The sequence below is a fragment of the Eubalaena glacialis genome, chromosome 9 (assembly GCF_028564815.1).
Source record: "Eubalaena glacialis isolate mEubGla1 chromosome 9, mEubGla1.1.hap2.+ XY, whole genome shotgun sequence".
In the NCBI taxonomy this organism is placed as follows: Eukaryota; Metazoa; Chordata; class Mammalia; order Artiodactyla; family Balaenidae; genus Eubalaena; species Eubalaena glacialis.
In genome coordinates, this window is record NC_083724.1 from 122,514,315 (window position 1) to 122,538,286 (window position 23,972).

The window sequence follows — 23,972 nt, forward strand, 5'->3', positions numbered from 1 at the left end:
TAACAAAAAAGAATACCTTTCAAAGATACAAATCTCAAGAGGATCTTATTTAAGACCGACTCAGTGAAGTAAAACAAAAGCTTGGGTGGACAGAAATTGTGTGATTTCAAACCATTGAAGATGAATCAGTGCTGGGCAAGAAAAACGCGGTAGCGGAGGGACAGAAAGAGGAATCTTTTAAACAAATACAGACGAAGGAGCACCGGCCTTGACCCAGTGAAGGCCTGGGGAGGAAGCAGACCTCCGCAGTGTCCGAGTCTGGGCCGGGGTCCACGTGCCCCCGTAGAAGCTCAGGCGGGTCAGCCCGCGGGATGCGCACGCGCGGACGGAGGGCACACCTGCCCGGCGGGCCGGGTGGGCGGGGCCTCGGCCGCGCGCTCGATTCTGGGGGCGGGGGCCTTCCCTATATATGTGTGCGCCGCGGCGCGGAGAGGTGATTGGTCGCCCTTGAACCGGAAGCAGTCGGTGGCGCACGGACTCTCGGCGGGACGGGTTTCTTCAAGCAGCGGCTACAGGATGGTGGGCGGCGGCGGGAAGCGCAGGCCCGGCGGGGAGGGGCCGCAGGTACCGCGCGGAGGTCCGAGGGCGGCCGCGGGTCCGAGGGCGGCGCGGCGCGTTTGCCCCCAGCCGAAGCGGAGAGCGGCGCCTCGCGTCCCTGCGTCCCCCGGGGGCGGGCCCGGGGCGGGTTACAGCCCGGGGTTCCCCCGGGGTCGGGTTGGCGCAGTCAGGGGCCCTCACCCGGGGGGCGGGTTGACTCAGCCCGGTCCCCCCACACCACGCTCCCCCAGCCCTCTGGTCCGGCCGGCCCCGCCGAGTGTAGAAAGAGTCGCGGACGCCCCGGAAGGAGGGCGTCCCCGAAGGCGGGAGACGCGGCGGAGGGGTGGCCGGGCGCAGCGCCGAGCTCGGCCGCGGGGAGGCCGGGGTGGGGACGGAGGGGCGCTGACCACGGAGGGGCGTCGGCTCAGGCTTTCCTGCGACCTCACACGTCCTGTCACCACTGCACGAGCAGCAGGGAGTCAAGCAGGAAAGTAGAGGTTTCCAAAACTCCCTCTGGCTGCTCTGTCAGCTGGGTGGGGTGAGACGGTGCCGGAGGGCCGCGTTCTGGGCGTTCTTTACCCCGGTCCCGCTCTCCAGGAACAAAAGGGTAAAGGATAAGGGCACAGCCGTCCTAAACTCTAGTTATTAGGGATTTGGGGATGCAGCTAGCGTGTGAGCTCAGGCAGGGGCAATGAACTACTTTGACAGAGTGTTAGTCTTAGAAATAAAGCATCAAAAATTACGATGCGTCTGCAGAGACTCTGGCCAACAGTAATAGCCAGCATTTATGTATTCTGTGCTAGCACTGTTCTGTGTATTTTTACAAATAATTTATTCCTTGTAACAACCCTGTGATAGAGGTACTACATGGGCCTTTTTTTGTAGTTGCGAGAACGGCACAGAGAGGTTAGGTAACTTGCCCAAGGTGACAGAGCTGGAAATGGGAAGAGTCAAGAATCAACCAGGGCAGCCTAACCATTATGCATCACTGCCTTTCAGCAAAGTAGATTTAAGGCGCTTCTTTCTAACAGCTTAAGTTTGAGCTAGTCTTTGGAAGTCTCACCAAAGGCGGGCATACACACAGAGAGGAGGCTGGGTCAGGACGTGACATGCTCCTGCTGTTGTGTGTTTGCAGTTGGAGAGACAGCATGAAGTGGTTGGATCTGCTGGGGGGCCAGCCCACCTGGGGTTAAATGCCTGTTCTCCCACTTTCTAGTTAGGGACCCAGGGGAAGTCACCTAATCTCAGTTTCCTTGTCTGTAGAATGTGGATAATAGAATCTAGCTCATAAGGAACTTCTGAGGACTAAATGAGTTAATCCATAGAAGGAGTTTAGCACAGTGGCTTGGCACCATAGTAAGTGCATAACAAGTAGTTATTACTTATTGTTTTTACTGTTATGTTTATTACTGTTTGCTATTATCACCATCAATTTTTGGATCCATATTTGAACAGCCTTTTTGTTCAATTTAATTTTTTATGACCTCAGATAGACATGTTATAATCCTTGGCGTGATACACTGTTATTCTTGGTCATGGTCCTGTTTTACCTTATTTGTTTAATAACAGGACAAACACCTGTGAGGCCATTGCCCTGGCCAAGCACTGAAAGGCTGACCGTGGCTCTCCATCTTCACGTTGCTCACCTGTCCTTTCTGCCTAACTCCTTCCTGTCGACTCCATTCGGTGTAGCTACGATCCTGAACTGTTTGTTTTCCTCTGTCTTCTTTTTATGGCTTTATCACCCATGAGTTTATGCCTGAACAGTATTTTTTGAACTTCATAAAAAGGCTATCATGCTGCATATAATCTTCAGGGACATTTTTCTTCATTTAGGATTATATTATTAAGATTGATCCATACTTTGTGTGGCTCTATTTCCTTTTCACTAAGCGTAATATTCCATTGTTTGAAAGTCCTGTAACCATTCTCCTGGCAATAGGCATTTTCATTTGTCCTGTTTTCCACTCGTAAAACAATGCCATCAGGAACATTCTTGTATATGTCATCTGCTTCATAAATACACTTCGCAGACTTTGAACGATACCCAAAATAACATCAATAAACTGGAGCCTGCTGGAAGAATGTAAATATGAGAAACATCAGGTTAGAATTTCTCAGTCGTGACCCCTGTGGACATCGGGGCCAGATATGTGTTTGTTAAGGGGCCTCTCCTGTGCACTGTAGGATGTTAGCAGCATCCCTGGCCTCTACCCGCTGAACGCCAGCAGCACACACACTCACACCCAAGTTTGTACAACCGACAAGGTCTCCAGATACTGCTCAGCGTGTCCCCTTGGGGGCAGAATACCTCCGGGTTGGGCAGCAGTGATGTACTGGTAGATGGGAAGGAGGGACAGGAAGGAAAGGATCCAGGTTCCCAGAAGGAACAACACGCACGGCCGCTCCCAGGACTGAAGATGCGTACCCTCCAGCCAAGCATTCTGTCTTTGTGGGAATAGGTCACAGATGTCATAAGCATTCTAAAGCCTAGCATACTTACAGAATGAACCTGTACTGCAGAGCTGCTGGAGCTGAGTTTTATAACCTGGTCTGGCCTTAAACGACCTTTTCTGAAATCATTGTTTTAACTGGTAAATCCCCGTGCATCCAGTTATTTCTGTCAGTTTGCTTCTGGTGTGGTCACTGAGTCTGTTTAAACGAAAGGCATGATGACATCCTGTTTACCAAAACAGGGCAAAACCTGCCATTTTCTTATTCCTCTTTTCCTGCTGTTTACCTTTTCTTTTATACTTCTTGGTTTTTTGTTTTCTGCATTTCCATTATCTTAGGGAAATATGTTTAAAGAGTTGCTGTGTGTGTCCCTCTTGACACCTATATATTATAAACTGTTCTTTCCTTTTTTTCCTCACCCAAAAGAATCCCCAGATTTTACTCAAATACCATTTATAGAGTTTTAAAGGAAACACAGAGTTGGGGTGAACAAAAATGAGCAATATTATTAAGCAGTCCAAGTTGCTGAAATTACTTTGGGAGAAACAAAGTTTTGTGTGCGGATTTTCAGTGTGAAAAAGCAGTCCCCGTGAAGAAGGGTAAATGCTGTGAAGCTGACGTGCCCAGTGACCTTCGAAAAGAAGTAGAAAGTCATTACAGGCTTTCTCTGCCTGAAGATTTCTATCACTTCTGGAGGTTCTGTGAAGGACTTGCTCCTGAACAGCCAGCTGGTGAGTTGCTCCAGAACCTTTCTCTGGCTTCTGCCAGTGGAAAAGACAGTAGGAAACTGGACCCAGGATCTAAACAGTTCATGGAAAAGGAACTTTTCCAAAGGTGTTTCAAATGAGAGAAATAAAATGTTATACTAGCAAAGGTACATCATTCCACAACATGCTTTGATGAGAGTGTGAAAGAAAACAAGCACATACTTCTGTGTGTTCCAGGACTTTTAGTATGACTTAGCAGTGCAGCTCCTAGGAACTTGTCTTAAGGGTTAGGTGAACCCAAACTATGTTAAATGATACTGAAACAAAAAGCAGAAAATGGCTTAAATGCTCATCAGTTACACATCTTTCAGTGGACATATATAGTTTTAAAAGAATCAGGCAGAGTTTTAAGCGATGACAAAGTATCATGCCTGGAATATTTCAAAAGAAAAAAGGAGAGTGTGTAGCATATGCTACCGTTAGTATTTTTAGGTCAAGAATACACACACACACATCCCTACATACTTCCTATGTGCGTATACTATCTCTGAAAAGGTACACTAAAAACTGATAATGTTGTAACAGTTACTTTTCATTGTTACCCTTTTGTACTGTTTAAATGTCTTCACATGAGGTGGGGGGAAGCAGTCCCAGAGACTGCTGACGAAAATGTGTACTGGGAGATAACTGAATTTTGGCAGTATATCAAAACACTGCAGCCGTGCAGCAACTTCTCTAAAAGTACTCATGGATGTGTACAAACATGTGTTGGCAAAGGTCTTCACTGAAGCATTGTTTACAATAAAAAAGAAACAGTAAATGCCTAGCAATGGTAGAGTAGACATATTAAAGAAGCATTTAGTAGCATGGGAAACTATTCAGAAGATTTAAATGAGGACAGGATGAAGAACAAAAAAACACTGCAAAACGGCATGATCTCCCTTTAAAACATCTATATATTTATATCTGTTCGTAGAGGGGGAAATTAAACTGTCCCCATGCCTTTTTTTCACATTGTTACCTCTTCCAAGAATTTTCTTCCTCTCTCCATCCTCACCTCCTTGCATATCCAGGTCCTGCCTGAAGTGCTTGCCTCCCTCTTAGAGAAGCACGAAGGCCCATCTGATGCTGTAAACGTGTACATTTGAACAGACTTGATGACTGATCTGTGGATGGAAAAAGAAGCTGGGCTCATCCAGGATTAGGGTGAGCCAGATGGATGGTCAAGGAGGCAACGAGTTGAGAGTGATAATTAGCTGAGGTGGAGGGAAGGGGAAGGAAATACTTTCATTAAACACATTTTTAGTTAAATTATTCGTCCTCATGTGCTGTCTGTTGCCTCTCCCTTGGTCTGGATGTGCTACAAATATTTGAGGCCAACAACAACATAGTAATGAGACAAGGTAAAGGTTTGCAGCGCGTAGGAACACAAAACAGTCTTGTTTTGGCCAAAATAAGAAACAGCAGGAATGTTTGAAATGTCATCAGTGGTAAAGTTAAGAGGAAATCCTAAATGTAAGTGCCACATCTTCATTGCTCTGATTTCTTTTCCATTGAGTATTTACAACTAACATCTTCACATGTAACTAAAGACTTCTTTCTTTTCCTTTAGAAGCTCTTTTTTAAGACAACTGCTTAGAAATATTTTCTGAATGAAAGGCAGTATTTCCTATCTGCCTCCAGAAAGGCACTGTCTAAATAAACATATTTAATTTATAGATTCACTTTCTGCAAGCCTTGGACTTCGATTAGTGGGTCCTTATGATATCCTTGCCGGAAAACATAAAATGAAGAAAAAGTCAGCAAGCCTGAATTTTAACCTTCACTGGAGATTTTACTATGATCCTCCTGAGTTCCAGACCATTATTATTGGAGATTGTAAAACTGAGTTCCACATGGGGTATTTCAGGTAAAGGGTCTTTTCTTCTCCTAAAATACAGCTACTGTCCCTGTAACGAGCGTAAGCCGATGTTCACTGGCCTCACCCAAGGTGAAGGACGTGTACCCTCTCCTGGTGGGTACACAGGCTGTCTGCCGTTCTAACCTACTAACCTACCCTGGGATGGGTGAACTCGTTAGGCTGAGCCTCTCCAGCTTTTCCTCTGTAGTTATAAACTGTTTTTTCCCTTTTGAGTTCAGAAAAGCTCTTTTAGCCTAGGAAAGGTAATTTAGAGCAGCTGCTGTGACTTAAGTTGGCCCTGTGCTTCCAGGGGCCATAGAATTAAGAACACGCTTTGGAGGCAGGCTGGTCCTCCTACTTATTACCTGGCTGACCCTGTGCCAGCCTTTTAGTGCCTGTGACTTTCTGCAACTCGGTTTCCTGTCCTGTGATCATTAGACACGCCTAACGGGAATGTTCGGAGGGTGAAATGATACATGCAGGAAGCTTAGGCTGTTAGAAGTAGAGCTGGGGGTGGGGGGTGGCTCCTCCACTTGGAGCGGCGCTGTCGCTGACAGCGAGGCGAGGAGAAGAGGACGTGGAGGAGGTGTGCAGGGGTGCCAGGGAGCCGTGGACGCGCGGGGCTGGGAGCTGGGGCACCTGGGTCTGCTGGCTTCCTGCCGCCTCACCAGGACCTCGGCCGAGTCGCTTCATCTCTCTATCGGTTTCCTCAGTCGTAGAGTAAGGGGATTTGGTCATAGATGTGAACCCGCTCCTTTCACTGCCAACGTTTTATGATCCTTTCTGCCCTGTTTCTTTTGGTTTTTCCACCTTTCTTTTTTTCACAGACTATTAAACTGGGGTAGAGATGATTGTGTATAATTTCGCCTCCTTTTGACAAGCTTTATTCCCTCTTTCTTTGTATTCAGGTATAAAAATAACTAGGTCCTAAGAATCTTAATTTTAGGTTCTGTTATATAAATAAGATTTGTCATAGATATTCCTAAGAAACCTAGAGCTTAAACCTGGCAAATTCATTGGCAATTTTTTAAAACATGCAGATATAATTTGTTGTTTATAGACCTAAAATTCTACTTTTCTGATAATACAAATTATGGGCAGCTAAATTTTTAATATCTTTTGCTTAAACAGGGATTCTCCTGATGAACTTCCTGTATTTGTCGGTACAAATGAAGCAAAGAAAAATTGTATAATTGTTCAAAATGGAGATAATGTGTTTGCTGCAGTCAAGTAAGAAAATGTTTTATTTCAGTATGTCTCCTATTTATATTGGTTTACAATTTTTGTACTGTATCAGTCCGTCTCTGAGGGCAAATGAGGTAACCAAAAATTTCTAGATACCTGGAGATCATTTACATAACTTTTGCAGGCATCTTATCCACACTTCAACTTTTCGCCAAACAACAGACCTCTTTTATAACTAATTATTTAATGAGAATACTACTTAATCTTGGCCTTGTTTGTCCCATGGCAAACTCAAAAGATTTTTTAGGCATCTTAGGTCAAACACAGTCTCGAAGAGTTCGTTCCGAGAACCCGTGGTATGTGGTTGAGAGGGAAGGTTGAGTGCGGTGAAGCCACGGTCGGCACATCGCAGGGGGCTCCCCGCCGGAGCGCCAGCTGCGGCCGCACGAGTGCTCCGGGACCGCGTTGTGTGACAGGACCTGCGCCGGTGAGAGGGGGGCCCTGCCCGCCGCCCCTCCCGCCGGGAGGCGGAGACCTCTGCGTGCGCGGGTGGGGCCGGACCTGGACCTCCACCCCCTGAGGTCAGGGCCCCCGAGGCTGCAGCCGGGTGGGGCATCGGCCCCGCCCCGAGCGCTAGCGCGAGCTGAAGCGCAGGGCGGGTGGTGCGGCAGAGCCCGGCCAGGGAGCCGCCCGCGGGGCGCGGGCACAGACACCATCCGGAGCCGCCGCAGCAGCTGGGCCGTGGACGCTGTAATAAAATGAAGAGAGCACCTTCATCACCTTGAGCAGAATAAGTAGACCATGTTTTACGTGACTCCTTCATTTACCCTTTTTTTTTTAATTACTTGATTTATTTGTTTTTGGCTGCGTTGGGTCTTCCTTGCTGCACGCAGGCTTTCTCTAGTTGCGTCAAGCGGGGGCTACTCTTCACTGCGGTGGCTTCTCTTGTTGCGGAACACGGGCTCTAGGTGTGCAGGCTTCAGTAGTTGTGGCTCACGGGCTCTAGAGCGCAGGCTCAGTAGTTGTGGCATGCAGGCTTCAGTAGTTGTGGCACGTGGGCTTCAGTAGTTGTGGCTCACGGGCTCTAGAGCGCAGGCTCAGTAGTTGTGGCATGCAGGCTTCAGTAGTTGTGGCTCACGGGCTCTAGAGCGCAGGCTCAGTAGTTGTGGCGTGCGGGCTTAAGTAGTTGTGGCACGTGGGCTTAAGTAGTTGTGGCGTGCAGCCTCATTAGTTGTGGCGTGTGGGCTTCAGTAGTTGTGGCACACGGGCTTAAGTAGTTGTGGCTCGCGGGCTCTAGAGCGCAGGCTCAGTAATTGTGGCATGCAGGCTTCAGTAGTTGTGGCTCGCGGGCTCTAGAGCGCAGGCTCAGTAGTTGTGGCGCATGGGCTTAGTTGCTCCGCGGCATGTGGGACCTTCCCGGACCACGGCTCGAACCCGTGTCCCCTGCACTGGCAGGCGGGTTCTTAACCACTGCGCCACTAGGGAAGTCCCTACCCTACTTTTTAAAAAGACTTTCATTCCCTGTGATTTAATAGCACAAATTTGCAGTAAACAGAACTCAAACTAAGTAGATCAGTGCACCTGCTGGGCTGCTGTGTGCATACTGGTGTATCTAAAGGGCGTGGGAGATGTCCCAGAAAGGCTCTTTTTTCTCTTCTGATAACTGAAATTTATAGAAAACATTGCTTGCTGTTTATAATTTATAGTTCTTTACACCCTTCATATTTATTGTTGAATTTAAATTGGTGCTGTCTTTATTGGAAACAACTATAGTTATTTCCTTATTGTCTGTCTCTTGCACTAATGTGTAAGTTCATGAGGGCAGAGGCTTTTTCTTGTGCACAGCACCTGCCTTGTAGATGCTCGGTGAATCATTCCACAAACACTCTGACAGCAAAAACAACTAAGTTTTCATTAGTCCTAGTGGTCTTACAAAAAAAAGAAAAAGAAAGATACAGTCGTTATCAAAAATAATGCAAGATCGTTCTGGTATTTTTTTAGCTTATTGGAGAATACAGAAAAGGAAATAGAAAACAAAAATACATTGGTGACAGATTTATAACTTAGGTGAAGACCAGCAAGTGAGTATATTTGAGTACCTAATGCTGTTTCACACAAAAAATGTTTTGCACCTCCAATAATTTATCTCAAACATAAAGGTAAAAAGGTTATAATACTTTCAAGTGTTACAGTATATATAGTATACTTTTTTGAGACTTTACTTAAATCAGCTAATCAAAACAATTTCTATATCAGCCTCAGTAATGTCTTTTAAGGCAGACCATTTGTTATACACAAATTATTTTTATGCCCAGGGAAACTAGTTCTCTTTGTGTAAGATTTAATAGTAGCCAAAGAAATGCAAATTCAGCTAGCAAAGATGAGTAAAGATTAAAGAATGGTAATACCCAAGGATGGTTAGGGTAGAAGAAACCTTTCTGACATGTGTTAATTGGTAAGACGTTTGTGGAAAGCAGTTGGAATAAGGTTGTTTAAATATTTTTTCAAAGATTTCTTAACAGATAATGAACATTGCCAGCTAATATGCTGTACCTTAAGTCAGCGATTCCATTTCTAGCTATTTATCTGAAGAAATTTTGGATGGGTACACATAAATATCTGTGTATATTTCAGATTATTTATAAAAAGGAAAAATTAGAAAAAACATACATATCCAGCAGTTAGAGAAAATTAGATAACTAAATAGAAAATGTCCATAAAGTGTAACACCAGGATATTGATCTGTTGCTTTGGGAAGGAGTTGATACATTATATGAAGAGGTCAAATAACAGAACAGTGTGGACGGTTCCCTTTTCACATCCTCTAATGCACATGGAGAGAAATCTAGATAGATTGAAAGTTTTAAAATACTTATCTTTGGACAACAAAATTAGGAATGATTTTCTTTTTATTCTGTTCTTTTCCCTAAAATAATTGTAGCAATAGTTTGGACCTCACATACCTCCTAAAAGGTCTCAGGGGTCCCTGGGGTCCACAGACCACTATTTGACCACTGCTGTTTAGTTAATGGTTTCAAACCTGACTACACACGGAAGGCTCCCGGGCTCGTGGTTAAGAGCTTCACCTCAGCTCCACTTCTGCATGTCTAGAGCAGGACTCGGGAACGTTCTTTAAAATTACATGTTCCAGGTGTATCTAAGTGTAGATATACTTAGAGATCTCAAACCTGTACTTCTATAATTTTAATTCTTAAATTTAAAAAATTCATTTCAAATGAACGTTGTAAGTGAATGAACATTCATTTTAACGAACATTTAATGAACGCTTCCTTTGTACGGGCCCAAAGACCATTTAAAACACTTGGTGCGTAGTACAAGAGTACGTGTAGGCAGGGTATCAGCGCTTGGGTCGAGACGCGCTGCTAAATAGTCTCTTTTCCTCTTGTCTGCACCCCCCCAGTATTCTCTGCCACCCTGCGTTGCTGTCCTGGGTACTTACAACCAGGAACCCAGGAGGTTCTGACGTGTAGTCTCGTTTAAAACCATTAACAGCAGCTATCAAACAGTGGGGTGTGGCCTCCCAGGGGTGCCTGCCCACTTCCCAGGAGGCCTGTGAGCTGCAAACTCTGGGTGATGACAGAGTGTCGTTCTCACACCAACAGCACAAAGGTGGAGGCGGGAAGCCCTGCTGGCGCCGCGTCGGGGTCGGGGCAGTGGGCCCGGTGGGTTATCACAGCTGGGACGGGGCGCGGGTGTCACTGCGGAGGTCCGTGATGACACAGTACAGGCGGATCGGATCCCTGCCGCTGGGCACGTGTCTTCTTAACGTCCTGTGTGACGGGAGGGGAGGTACGGAAAAGGCACTTCTGCACACTTAGGTGTTAGGGTTTGTCTCGAGGAAAAAGGTCTTGTGAGGCCGAGTTGTGAGCCCAGCTTTCTTCTACTTTGCTGAAGAGAGAGACCGGCAGACACTGGTTACTCTGACATGAGTGTTTGGCCGGCGTTGTCTCAAATGAACCGGTGAAAACAACTGACTGTGTTTGTTGCCAGTGTTAAAATTTAAGATTTCAAAAGCAAACATTTGAATTGGGGAGAGTTATGACCACCCTTGTGAGCTTGACAGTTTCTCACTTCCTGAAGACTTCGCTAATGAGGTTGGTGGTACTATTAACGAATGTGTTTTTTTCATATTGTGATAGAATGGAGTAAATCAGATACAGTGAAAGGGGTCACTCTTTGGGAGATCTGCATAACTTAGTGAACCAGTGTTTTCTGCATGACCACTGCAGGACTCACTCAAGGTTCACAGTCTCCCATTAGGTTTAATGGGACAGCACAGAACGTTCTGGCTGTTTCCGTGTGCACATTGCAGCAGAGTATTGGAGAGTAGGTTTGAACCTGAGAGACAAAAGCTTAATAAACTGGAATGGAAGTGGTCCTATAATGTGGTAAGGAAGAGAAGACCAGTACCGAGGGCCGTCAGGAGAGGTGGACGTCTTCTGAGAGGGTGTTTCCCGTGGGCCTGATGAAGGCGAGAGCCTCCCGGGAGGAAGGGTGCTGTGGACAGAGAACAGCACAGTGAGGACAGCAGCCCCGGGGCCCTGGCGTCGCCGGTGTGCTTCGTATGGTTGTCATAGATAGAGCCTCTTGATACGCGGCTGGTGAGGTTGAAGGTGAGGTTTACTGTGACGCTGTGCTGTAATCATGAGACCGTGATTTTGGTGGTCTTGGCTTCTGTGGCACTTTAATCCACGCACACTAATTCTGTCAACTTGGGTAAGTTGATTATCCTCTGTGCCTCAGTTTCCTGATCTGTAAAATGGGGATCGGAATAGCACCCACAGCGCCCAGCCCATAGCAAACTGCTGAACGTTAGTGGTGGGCAGGAGCGGGTTTCCTCCTGGGAGCCTGGTAGTGGCTGCAGGAAGGGGACCAACTGTGTCCAGCTGGGCACTGTTTCCAGCTCTTCCTTTCACTCTTGCTCTGATGGCAAAAGACATTTTTTTTTTTTTTTAATTTTTATTGGAGTATAGTTGATTTACAATGTTGTGTTAGTTTCAGGTGTACAGCAAGGTGAATCAGTTATACATATACATATATCCGCTCCTTTTTAGATTCTTTTCCCATATAGGCCATTACAGAGTACTGAGTAGAGTTCCCTGTGCTATACAGTAGGGCCTTATTAGATATCTATTTTGTATATAGTAGTGTGTATATGTCAGTCCCAATTTCCCAATTTATCCCTCCCCCTTACCCCCTGGTAACCATAAGTTTGTTTTCTACATCTGTAACTCTGTTTCTGTTTTGTAGATAGGTTCATTTGTACCCTTTTTTTTAGATTCCACATATAAGTGATATATGATATTTGTCTTTCTCTATCTGATTTAGTTCACTCAGTATGACAATCTCTAGGTCCATCCATGTGCTGCAAATGGCATTATTTCATTTTTATAGCTGAGTAATATTCTTTATCCATTCCTGTGTCAGTGGACTTTTAGGTTGCTTCCATGTCTTGGCTATTGTAAATAGTGCTGCAGTGAACATAAGGGTGCATGTATCTTTTCGAATTAGGGTTTTCTCCAGACATATGCCCAGGAGTGGGATTGACGGATCATCTCGTAACCCTAATTTTAGTTTTTAAAGGAACCTCCATGCTGTTTTCCATAGTGGCTGTACCAGTTTGCATTCCCACCAACAGTGTAAGAGGGTTCCCTTTTCTCCACACCCTCTGCAGTATTCTTAACATAAAATTATTTCAATAACTGGCAATAATATATTGTACTATTCACATACCTTTAAAAAATATTTTGAATTGTGCTTTTGTATCAGCTTATAAAATAGTTTTGCTTTCCTTTTATATTTTTAAAATTTATCTTAATACAGATTTGAAGGTAACATTAAAAAGAATCTGCTGATGCTTAAGTATTCTAAACGTCCTCTGGCTCTTTAAAAGTAGAAAATCCTTTTTGGTGTCTCCACACTCTTTTCTTCTGTTACGTCAGACTTCTCCAAGGCGGTACGCCGATCTTAGCATCAAGGGATGCGACAGGAACTTGGCTTAACCTCATTTTGTTAATACCGTATGTCTTTGTTGTAGACATTCCAGAGATAATACAGACAAATCTTGTTTGCTGTTTCTGTGACTGGCAGCTGTTTATTAATAGTGCTTTTCTCTTGCTTGAAGAACCTGTTCGGGATTTTGGGGGGCTCTGGTGGTGGTTCTGCAGTCTTTCCCTTGCATGGAGTTTGATGTCTGTAACTCGGCTCCCCGTAACTTCCCAAGGTCTGTGTGCTTAGTACAGTGGCCTGCATACTAATGAGGGCTTTTACTTCTTTTTCAGATTATTTTTGATGAAAAAACTTAAAGAAGTAACAGATAAAAAGAAAACTAGTCTCTTGAAAACCATAGATGAGAAACTCACAGAAGCGGCCAGAGAACTGGGGTTCTCACTGGAACAGAGAACCGTGAAGATGAAACAGAGAGATAAGAAAGTATGATTTACGTCTGTTAGTCTCTGACTCTTTTGCTGTTTTAATAGGGGGTTTTCCTCTCTTGATTCCTTCCCACCTGCACCTTCTCTCCATCTCTCGCTGCCCTGTCCTGGAGAGAGCTGGACACTGCCCTCGCGGGGCTCCCTCGGAGGCTGTCCAGGATCCGGCCTGGGAGGTCCTGCAGGTTGTCGGCCCGGCTGGGTCACGTGACGCAGTGCCCTTGCCGCGGGTGCAGAACTCAGCCAGGCCTTCTCACTCGTTAATCTTGATTTACCAGTTTCTCCTGTAGAAGAAGAGTGAAAGCGGCTTTGTACATAATATTTGCTTAAATTTCTTCTTTTTTCTTTTAATTTTATTTATTTATTTATTTATGACTGACTGACTGACTGTGTTGGGTCTTTGTTTCTGTGTGAGCGCTTTCTCTAGTTGCGGCAAGCGGGGGCCACTCTTCATCGCGGTGCGTGGGCCTCTCACTGTCGCGGCCTCTCTTGTTGCGGAGCACAGGCTCCAGACGCGCAGGCTCAGTAATTGTGGCTCACAGGCCTAGTTGCTCCACGGCATGTGGGATCTTCCCAGACCAGGGCTTGAACCCCTGTCCCCTGCATTGGCAGGTGGATTCTCAACCACTGCGCCATCAGGGAAGCCCTGTTGAATTTCTTTTTTTAATGGCTAAGGCCTGTTGACTTCGTGCCAGATGTTTTGGGGGTAGATGTGCAAAGGTCTGCCTTACGGTGCCTTACAGTTACAGCCCCTCAGGCAGCTGGCGTTTGAGAGCCGTGTGTACTGAGGTGTGTGAACTTCTCCAGGAGATGGTGCGTGAGGAGGCCCCTCTCCTTTGCCTTATGGAGCCCACTGCCCAACGCTTCCCTTGGTGCCTGCAGTGTGAGTGGTTTTGTAAACAGCAAATGCTTCTGGGTTTTGGATCCTTTGGGTTTTTCACTTGTAAGTTAATAGAGAAGCTAGAAGAATTCTGCCCCGGGGTGAATGAGAATCGTGTAGGAGTCTGTCCTCATCACCCTGGGGAAGGCGGGCGTTCATCACCGGAGTCAGGGCAGCCAGCCTCTCGGCAGTGTCTCCTGTGTGTGGCTGCTTCAGCTGCGCGTTCTAGGCCAAGTAAAGTACTAGTTAACCCGGAGTAAACGAGTGCTGGCAGCTAAGTACGTCAGCTTACTTAGGTATTGAAAATCCTGCTTCAGTGCTTTTTCTGATCTTGACTCAGCTGCAGGGGTGATGTTCTGATAAGCTGTAGTCACTGAATCGCAGTCTGATCAACTCTTTCTTTAGTCCTTGAGATTGGAAGCAGTTTCTAAAAATGTTCATTTGAATGAAACTCCTTGCAATGGGGCATTTTTCAGTTGCTCTAAGATTTCATATTGCCATTTCACCTTTCTAGTTTTCACAGGGAGCCTCTCCCACCTTATAGGGTAGGAAGGGGAGCATTTCTCACCCCGTTGTGACGTATCCTAATTTGTCTCGACTAAAGACTAAGCTTCTCTGAGCAGAACAGCTGTCAGCAGCACATTCTGTCATCAACAGTAATTTCAGATGAGATTTCATTAATTCTTCCCCATAACTACAAATTAGATAGGAGTCTAATCTAATCTGAGTCTTAATCTAAATTTATTAGATTAAGTTTCATAGGAATGTTTGTCCGGGCCCCCTCCCCCCATGAGGTTTCTTTTTAGTATTTGTTCTTCTTACAAAAATAGCTGGTAAACACAGATTCAAAGAAGAAAAGAACTTTTAAGACAACCATAATTTTATCTTCCCAAAGACAACATGTGGTGATAATGCTTCCAGTTCCTTTTCTATTATAAGTTTATTCTTTTATTGTTATTGTGAGATCTTCATGGAATAAATATTTTTCTAGCCCTGAAAAAAACTCAGCCCCACCAGTATATGTGAGTTAGTGACTTGGTCCTTACGTGTGAAAGTAGCACGTGCATTCTAGGATAGTGGAGCTCTCCACGGCACACTGGGAATGTGTGTGTTTATACCAGCCGTGCCTTATAGTGCTTCGGCCCCAAGTCCTTGTGAGCCGCTCATTCCACCCCTGCGACAGGCAGGCAAGCACAGTAGGTTTGCAGAGGCTTCGCTCCTCGTGCAGAATTTTACATGACAGATCTGAGACCTACACTCACATCTTTCATAGCTAGCATTCCTTTCACCCGATCTGACTCACTGGCTATGTGCCACTTTACCTTTTCTAATACCTAGATGTCACTTTTAAAATTGACATTGAGTTAATGTTGCTGTAAAATGAGGGTCCACCATTCTATCCACCTCTGGTTCTGATGCCTCACAACATCACCCACCCTTGTGCAGGGTTTTCCTAAACTGGTAATCTGATTCTTTGTAATAAAATTAGGATTCTGATGCTTTACTAATAACTGATACCTCTTTATGGACAATTAGTACAGTTTCTCATCAGTGAAAATACGTACATAGCATGGTTTTTGTTGGGTGTCAGCCTGAGTCGGGCAGAAGACAGTCGCGCCACCACTGTTCCCTTTTGCGTTCATCGTCAGCACTGCTTTGTGAACACACTGTGGTCATCACTCCACGTGCTGCATGGCAGGTCTGCCTCATAAGGGCGCTGCGCTTATGTTCAGAGCTTAGGCTGCTGAAAACTCCACACATGCAGACAGCCTGCCATAAATAACCGTTCATACCTTTACTTGCACACTTACCTGATTATTTCCTTAGAAGAAATTCCTAGATGTAGTATTGCCAGGTCCAAAGTGGTTTTTAAAAGAAATTTATACAGGTATAAAAAAAATTAAAAGTGTGTATGTGTTTTCTCTGTTTGCAGAACTCCCCCAGGACTTAGACTCCTTCGCACCCCACCTGCAGGGCTGTGCGCCCCCTTCCCTGGGCCCTCGCCGGTGCTGGTCTTAACAGTCCCTTTGGTCTTTCCATCCTGAAAAGTATAAAATGATCGACCATTGTTTTCATCAGCATTTCTCTGATTGTAAAGGACATTACATCATTTTCATTTCTCCCCTGGCCATTTATATTTCTTCCGTGAACTGCTTGAACTTTGCCCCTTTTCCTGTCAGGTTAGAATTACTTGTGTTTTCATTTGGGTGTTAAGTCTTTTCCATTATTTGTAAGACTTGCTTTATAGTTTAAAGACATTCATCTTTATTAACTTTATTGTTATATGTATATATTGCAGATGCTTTTCATCATTTAATTTGTGTTAATTTTGTTCTTGGTTTTTACTTGATTTAAAAAAAAATTTTTATCTTTGGCTGCATTGGGTCTTCGTCGCTGTGCATGGGCTTTCTCTAGTTGCGGCGAGCGGGGGCTACTCTTCGTTGTGCGCGGGCTTCTCATTGTCGTGGCTTCTCTTGTTGCGGAGCACAGGCTCTAGGCACGCGGGCTTCAGTAGTTGCAGCAAGTGGGCTCAGTAGTTGTGGCTCGCGGGCTCTAGAGTGCAGGCTCAGTAGTTGTGGCGCACGGGCTTAGTTGGTCTGTGGCATGTGGGATCTTCCCGGACCAGGGCTCGAACCCGTGTCCCCTGCATTGGGAGGTGGATTCTTAACCACTGCGCCACCAGGGAAGTCTGATTTTTTTTTTTTTTTTAATGTAGTCAGGTCTGTAAGTCTTTTCCTTCTCCAGCCCAAAATCATGTAAAATATTTGCCTTTTCTTCTAGTAGTTTTATGGTTTTATTTTTACATTTAATCCTGAAATCCAACTGCAAGTTATTTTGGTATCAGGAGTAAGATACAACATAACTGTGACTTCATTTGTTTTTTCCCAAGGGGTGAGCAGTTGTCTTGGGACTTGTTTGGAATAACCTGTCCCCTGTGTTGCTTAATGAAAGACAGTGAAAGCAGCGAGAGGGTGGAGAGCTGGTACAGAGAGTTGGGGGCGAGGACCTTAAAACTGAGAGAGTCCTTCCCTCGGGAATGTCACTGGACTGCACAGAGAGATACTGGAAGCAGATGTTTTGTTCAGGAAAGACCTAAGAAGAATGCCACTAGTGTAAGAGAAAAATGTAGACTGGAAGGGTTATGATGGGGGTTGTGTTTGGACCTCTGTTTGTCTTTGAAAATTAACACTTGAGAAAAGCTCACCGGTTTATGTTATTTGCCTCCATGAAGGGCACCACAAAACTAGAAACTGCCCTACTTTGGGGAAGTTTGTTGACGAGCCTGAATTTTCCAGGTAGAAATGGGGGACCTGAATTTCACAAGATGGAAAGGAGTTCTGCCCTCCACGTCTTCCCGCTGACAAAAACCATTCCTTCTCCTTCAGGGCCCAGTCCCTCAGGCTCTCTGCCTAGAAGATCCCGTGGCCGTGGATGGAACTGACACTGCGCCCTGCTTCCTGTAGTGGGATGCACGGCGTGGACTTCCAGATAGCTGACACAGTTAATAAAAGCTGGCTGTTACGCTGTCGTAGTTACTTCAAGTGCTTGACTTCTGGCTAATTTTAAAGGAAAGAAATAATATTAAACTTGTGCCCTGGGGTCCAAATTTACTGAAATAAAAGGGCATTGAATGTTGCGTTTTGGCAGAAGTCTTGAGGGTTTGTGTGTGTGTGCTTTGTTTTGGGGTTTTTTTTTCCCCCTGTTGTTGTTTTCGTCTATTTACGGTGACTAAATTTTGTTTTTTTGTTTTGTTTTTTCCTTTCATTTAGGTTGTGACAAAGACCTTTCACGGGGCAGGCTTGGTTGTCCCAGTAGACAAAAATGATGTGGGATACAGAGAGCTCCCTGAAACGGATGGTAACGTATTTCTCACGTGAACACGTGCATGTGCGTTAATGTATGTGGAGAAAGGTTTCCTTACGTTGAGAAGTGAGTGAGGACATGTGCCTTTTGGGGGACAGTCACCTCCCCTTAGTGAAGAAGGGCTCAGGCTCTACGGTCAGTGAAGCCTGAACTGAAGCTGGGTTTGCTGCTGTGTAGCCTTAGCAAGTTATTGAACTACCCTGAACCGTGGTCGTCTTCATCTGCCACAGGGTTAGTAATGGTGAATACCCTCCGTAAAGGTGTTTGGGGTGTAACCGAGCACGTAAGGGCTTAGCACACTGCTTGCCTGATAGCGCTCAAAACAGAGTATTTTTACAAGTTTAAGGAATGTGAACCTCTGGTCTAGGTGACTTTTTCTGAACTATTTCAGAACCTGTGACATTGGAGCGAACAACATACAGTATAGTAATTAGTGAGACAGCACGTGTTCGTGTAGTGTTGTGAGCAGTCTTTCATCTGTATGTAAGTCTGTTTAGCTTTTAGAAGCCAGTGCTGAGTTATTTCATCTGTAAGTATAAAAACTACACAAAATCTAATTAATTGCCACGTTGAAAAAAGGGGATGAAATCGCTTCTGAGCTCCCCCTGCCCAGCCCCCTTTACTTGAGCACCCCCGAGGGCACCACCTTCTCGTCACCCTGCTCGCTTGGGGGCAGCGGCGGTGAGGGGCATTCAGTGAGAGGGAATTAGAGGCGCCCCTGCGCAGCACGTAAAATGCAGGCCCTCCCTTGTTCGGAACAGAGCTGTGGCTCCGGCTGCCCTCCGCCTGGAGGACTCCCAGGGAAAAGCACTGCACGTGGGCCCCGCGGTGGAGGAGCTGAACTTGTAGTCTGGCTTGGTTTTAACTCACTTCGACGTAAAAACTGCAGTAGCGTTAAGTTTTTCCTACATTGACCACATGTAGAAATGATACTGTTTCGGATATGCTGGGCTAAATTAGACAGCTTAAAATTACTTTCACATGTCTGTTTTGGTGTGATGCCAAGGTGGGTGACACACGCCTGCTGCACACGCGCTGCACACGCCGGACCTTCCTGGACCTCCTCCCTGAGGCCGGAGGGGAGAGGGGCTGTGTCCCGGGGGCGGGGGGCAAACTCTGGTCCTCGCCGCCTCCCTGTGAGCCAGTCCACCCCGCGCTTTAGCAGCAGCTTTACTATCCTGTTGGGGAGACAGAGGGCATTCGTTACAGCAATCGCGGTGGGCGTTAAATTGCGGTGCCCTGGAGTAAACCGTTACCTCCCCTGGTTGGGGTTCTGGGTTTTATGTCCAGGGTCACTTTTTTATCTACTTGTACTTTTTTCTAACATTCTAGCATTAGATCCTTCCGTGGTTTAATTATTTTTGAATGAGAAGTGGTAGCAGACATAGTTAAGGATCTAGTGTCTCACTGTTTTGTTTGCCAGGAGGTGTAAGTGGCCGGCAGTCTGTGGACGGGTGACAGCGCTCAGCGGGTCACAGTGAAGTCTGCTCCTGACCAGTTTCCCCCGAGGCTCTCTACACATAACACTGTAATGGGGCCCAGGGGGTACCATTTATTGAGCACTGGATCGTGTTGTGGTTGACACTGTTGGGGGATGTGTACACAGTGTTAACTTAATCCGCACCCAGGCCTTTACAGCGGGTCTTATTCTCACGTCTGGGAGGTGGGGACCTGAGACGTGGCTCTGACTGTCGCGTGATCGCCGAGCTGGCGGCCTGACTTACCTGTGCTGCAGCCTGGGGCTGCACGTCCGTGTGCCGGGGGTGGTGGCAGCGGGAGCAGAGCAGCACTGAAGCAGCACAGAGCAGTACTGAAGCGTAGTGATGGTGAAGGCTGCTTCCACAGTCTCTCAGTTTGGGTTCTGTGAGGTGACGCGCTGCAGAATGTTGCCGGTGGAAGAACATGTCTGTCCTCCAGTAAACGTCACTGCTGTCTGCCCAGTGCAGTACTGCCTGCCACGGGGCGGGGGCCAGAGCGCAGCCCGTGACCCCACGCGCAGGGTGTGTGCTGGGAGCGCGCGTTCCGAGGTCAAGCCCTGGCAGACGCTCACCGCTGTCGTCAGCCTGTATTTGAGGTTAGTGTCAGTAGAGTGTGTAACATCAGTCCCTCGTGCACGAAACTCGGCACCGCGAGTTCCAGGCATGACTGTTGATGTCGTAACCGAACCTCGTCCCCGCCGGCACGGCAGCCCCGTGTCCAGGCACCTGTCTTGTTGCTCCGAGTGAGTGACAGCCCGTCTGCATTATCGATTTTCCCAGTTTGTCAGAAAGGAAGTCTCACTAGGCATCGTTCAGTGCCTTCCCTCTCACGTGCCTCGTGGGAGCTGATGCACCCTGGCATCCAAAAGCAGGGAGAAAAACGTTGAAAGTCCAGATAGAAATGTTAAACCACTCGCTTTTTTTTATGTAGATAAATGTTAGCAATTTTCTCTGTTCTCACCTCAGATTACACTTTGGCTGTAGCTGCACTTCCCCCACTTTGGTAAAAGTACTGGTAAAGGTTTAATTCTACAATGATTTCTTGTCTCGTGTATGTCTTTTTCTGGGTTTTGTTTTGTTTTGTTAAGTAAGGTAGGAGGGGGCAAAACGAGCAAACTTTACTGTCTGTCTGGATTTGTTTTAATCCCACTCCTAGTGTGGATGAGCCCAGGGGTGGGCTGCACGTGTCCTCCGTCTCTATATTGTTTTTGTTTTTTCCAACCATTTAAAAATGGAAAAACACTCTTAGCTTGAGGGCAGTTAAAAACAGGTGGGTCAGGTTTGGCCGTAGTCTGTGGACCCTGGACTAGCCCAGGGAGAATCTCTGGAAGCTGGTGTGATTCCTGATTGCAGCTAGCATCATCAGGAAACGGTCCCACAGTGCTAATACAAGAAGTCTTTTTTGTTAAGTAAGCCATTTTCATGCTTGAATCTTAAGTAGAAAACCCACAGAATGGCCATTGTAAATTACAGTGCCAACCAAGGAGGCATCCGGTGCACTAGGACAGAGTCACGAGGAAGCAGCCAGGTCACCGTCTGCGCCACGGTGGTTACAGGTAACCTTGTGTCCTTGGTCTTTCAGCCAGCCTCAGGAGAATCTGCAGGACGATTGTGGAGGCCCCCAGTGATGCTGAGAGACTCAAAGCTTTTGCTCCTGTTCAGGAAATGATGACTTACGTGCAGTTTGCTAATGACGAGTGCGATTATGGGATGGGGCTGGAGCTGGGGATGGACCTCTTCTGCCACGGTTCCCACGTGAGTGAGCACACCCTGCCCCCTCCGCCCTCCCCTCCGCCCCTCCCCACGCACGCACTCCTGCTCATTGCCGTCCTCACGTCCAGCACGCCCAGGGTATGGATTCAGCTTGAATTTCAAAATGAACATTTTGAAATGATTTTTATGCAGATGTTGTGAGCATATTTTTTATTTGAAGTTCATCTTGTACTCTGGCTGAGGTGAATGACCCGGATGTTTTGCCCAAGTGACTTATTAGCTACGTATACGACTGTGCCCTTCACTGGGTGTGGACAAGCCTTCCTGGCTCCGCCTCACTTTCCGTGGGGGGTTGGTTCTTGTGCTTGAACTCCTGGATGAAGAGTAAATGCTGTCTGTAAATATGCTTGAAATTCTTTACCATAGAGGAGAGGCTGTTTGTTTCACCATGACCTCCCTGCTCATCACGTAGGAGAAACGTACGAGGCGGTTGCAGGAGGCCGCTGAGCCGCGGCTGGCTGGGGGGTCGGGCAGGCGGGAGGAGTGGTGGCTCCGGCAGGCTCCCGGCTGCCCCGGCCTGAGTCCCGTCTCCCCGGGAGTAGCCGTGTGAGCGTGGGCCGTGCTCCCCGCACCTCCGTGCCACCCGGGGCCCTCCCAGGCCGTCTGCCTGCTGTGGAGACCACCTAATTCTCCCTTCACCTACCGTGTCACCTGCAGCACAGAAAGAGCCCCAGGTGCTCAGGGCCACACGGGCAGGCGGCTCCTGCGTCAGCCTCTACCCCAGAAGCTGACTGTGCAGGCTGTGAAGTGCAGGGTCACCTGGAGACGCCGCGGGGCTGGAGCGGCGCCCCGCCAGCGTCAGGGTGCCCCAGGCGCCCCCGACCCCCCGGCCCTCACCGAGTTCCCTTCCCACTGGGGCCTGAGCATTTGCGTGTCTGATCGACAGTTACTGGGTCAGGCTGACACCGCTGTCGGGGGAGTCTTCTTTGGGGACTCTGTCTTTCTCGTGTAGGGCTGGTTGGTTGTTAGCAGTAAAAATAATCAGAATGGTTAACAGCCAGAGTCAATCAGTGACTGGTCAGAATAGTGCTTGACCAGCTTCACAGAAACTCGGTTGTCTTGAGAATCCAGCAGCATCTGAGAAGACAAGGGACGGTGAGGCAGGCAGCAGGCGCCAACGGTGGCTGCCCTTCCTTGTCCTCGGAGCGCGTCTGGGCCCTTGACAGACAGACGGAGGCAGCGACCTCAGGGGTGGAGGCTGACATGGGGCGTGGGGAGAGAAGGAACTGAAGACACGGAGTCCTCAGTGCAATGTGAAAACTCACATTCAGCTCCTTATTCTGACAGCGTCAGCTGACGGAAGTGATGATTGAAGTCTTAACTGGTGGGGACACGCCGATGAGAAGGAAAAGGCATCTGAGCGTATTGGGGGCAAAAGGGGGTGAATAAATTGTATCTGAGGGAATAAGGACGGTTACAGTTTTTACCTGCTTTTCTTCTGAGTTTCCTTCAGGAAGTGCCCTTCGTCCTGAAGAGCTGCACGACTGCCCCAGGGACGGTGCCAGGCACTGTCTCAGAACTCACTGTTCTCATGCGGACGCTGGCTGAAACCCAGCACGTGGGGAGTGGGCTTTGTTAACAACTGCTTTTTCTATTTATTACCTGCTGCGTCCTCTGGTTAATGTCATCTTCTTTTGTTTTTCAGTATTTTCATAAAGTTGCTGGCCAGCTTTTACCTCTTGCATATAATCTGTTGAAGAGGAATCTCTTTGCAGAAATTATTGAAGCTCACCTGGCGGACAGAAGCAGAGGGGACGTGGACCAGCTTGCAGCATGAGTGGGAGGTGCCTCTCTTTGGCATACAGTATTTCAGAGCTTCAGTATGAAACGTGATGTTTTGTTTTTAAGGAGTACAGAAAATAAATGGACAAACATTTGCTAAAAACTTTCCTGAAGCTCTCGTGGCTGGTTTTCTTTCTTTCACGTGCACTCAGATCATCTGCATGGTGATGCCCTCATCACGTGTGAAGAGGGGATGCAGCCACCATGGTCCTCTCCGACGTCGTCATAGGATGTCACGCCTGACACCTGTAGACGAGCATGCGGTCTCTCCTCCCAGGAGTGAGTCCTGCTTCAGCGTTTAACACGGGCAGCGAGCAGTGTGTTTCTGGGACTTGAGTTGACAAGAGCTGCAGCTGTAAGCACTGGGCTTCTGGGCAGCAGGGAGGGCACAGGGGAGCAGACTCAGGACCCACCCCAGGTCCTCCACAGCTGCATCTGAACAGCACCTGCAGGCACTCCGGGCCTCACCCCACGAGCGTCCACTCACTCCCTTAGGTCCATTCCTTCCAGCAGCGCTCCTCGGGCTCAGTCTGTACCTACCGATCGATATAGCATTAGGATGTCGACACAGTACGTAGTTAGTATACCATTCAAGTTTTCCATTGGGTGTCCAGTACAGTGTGTGGGCAGCTGTGTTTGACCAGCTTCAGATCCTTCTTCAACCTGACAAAACGTCCTTCACCTTAAAACCTCAGAGCTCACAGTGAAACACAAAATAGCAAACTGTGGATTGGGCCAAAGGGCCCCTTAGTGAGGTTTCCCTCGTGGGGTTCAAGGTGGAAAACCCCACAGGTCACCTGGCTCAACCCCCCATCTTGCAGGACTGACTGGACCTGCCCACAGAACTCCCCAAAGTTAACTGTGTCAGCCGCCTCCTTAGAACCCACCTGAGACCCGGACTCTTCGTGGCAGGAGGGCGAGGAGACGGGCAGGAGTTTGACGGGGGCAGGACTCACTCCC

At 47.3% G+C, this 23,972-nt stretch overlaps 1 protein-coding gene across 1 annotated transcript; it reads left to right on the forward strand.

Moving 5' to 3' along the window:
• The first annotated feature begins 451 nt into the window (after positions 1–451).
• Positions 452–23,115, forward strand: LOC133097576 (histone PARylation factor 1). The gene is made up of 8 exons (XM_061199502.1): positions 452–564; positions 3,563–3,722; positions 5,418–5,607; positions 6,730–6,828; positions 13,086–13,236; positions 17,886–17,973; positions 21,040–21,212; positions 22,876–23,115. The coding sequence occupies exons 1-8, from the start codon at positions 517–519 to the stop codon at positions 23,005–23,007; spliced, it is 1,041 nt and encodes a 346-aa protein (XP_061055485.1). The 5' UTR covers positions 452–516; the 3' UTR covers positions 23,008–23,115.
• Positions 23,116–23,972: the final 857 nt, after the last annotated feature.

Coding starts and splice junctions, on each gene's coding strand:
- LOC133097576 (XM_061199502.1), top strand. CDS start 517: ATGGTGGGCGGCGGCGGGAAGCGCAGGCCCGGCGGGGAGGGGCCGCAG. Junction 5,608..6,729: donor TTCCACATGGGGTATTTCAG/GTAAAGGGTCTT, acceptor TTGCTTAAACAG/GGATTCTCCTGATGAACTTC. Junction 6,829..13,085: donor AATGTGTTTGCTGCAGTCAA/GTAAGAAAATGT, acceptor CTTCTTTTTCAG/ATTATTTTTGATGAAAAAAC.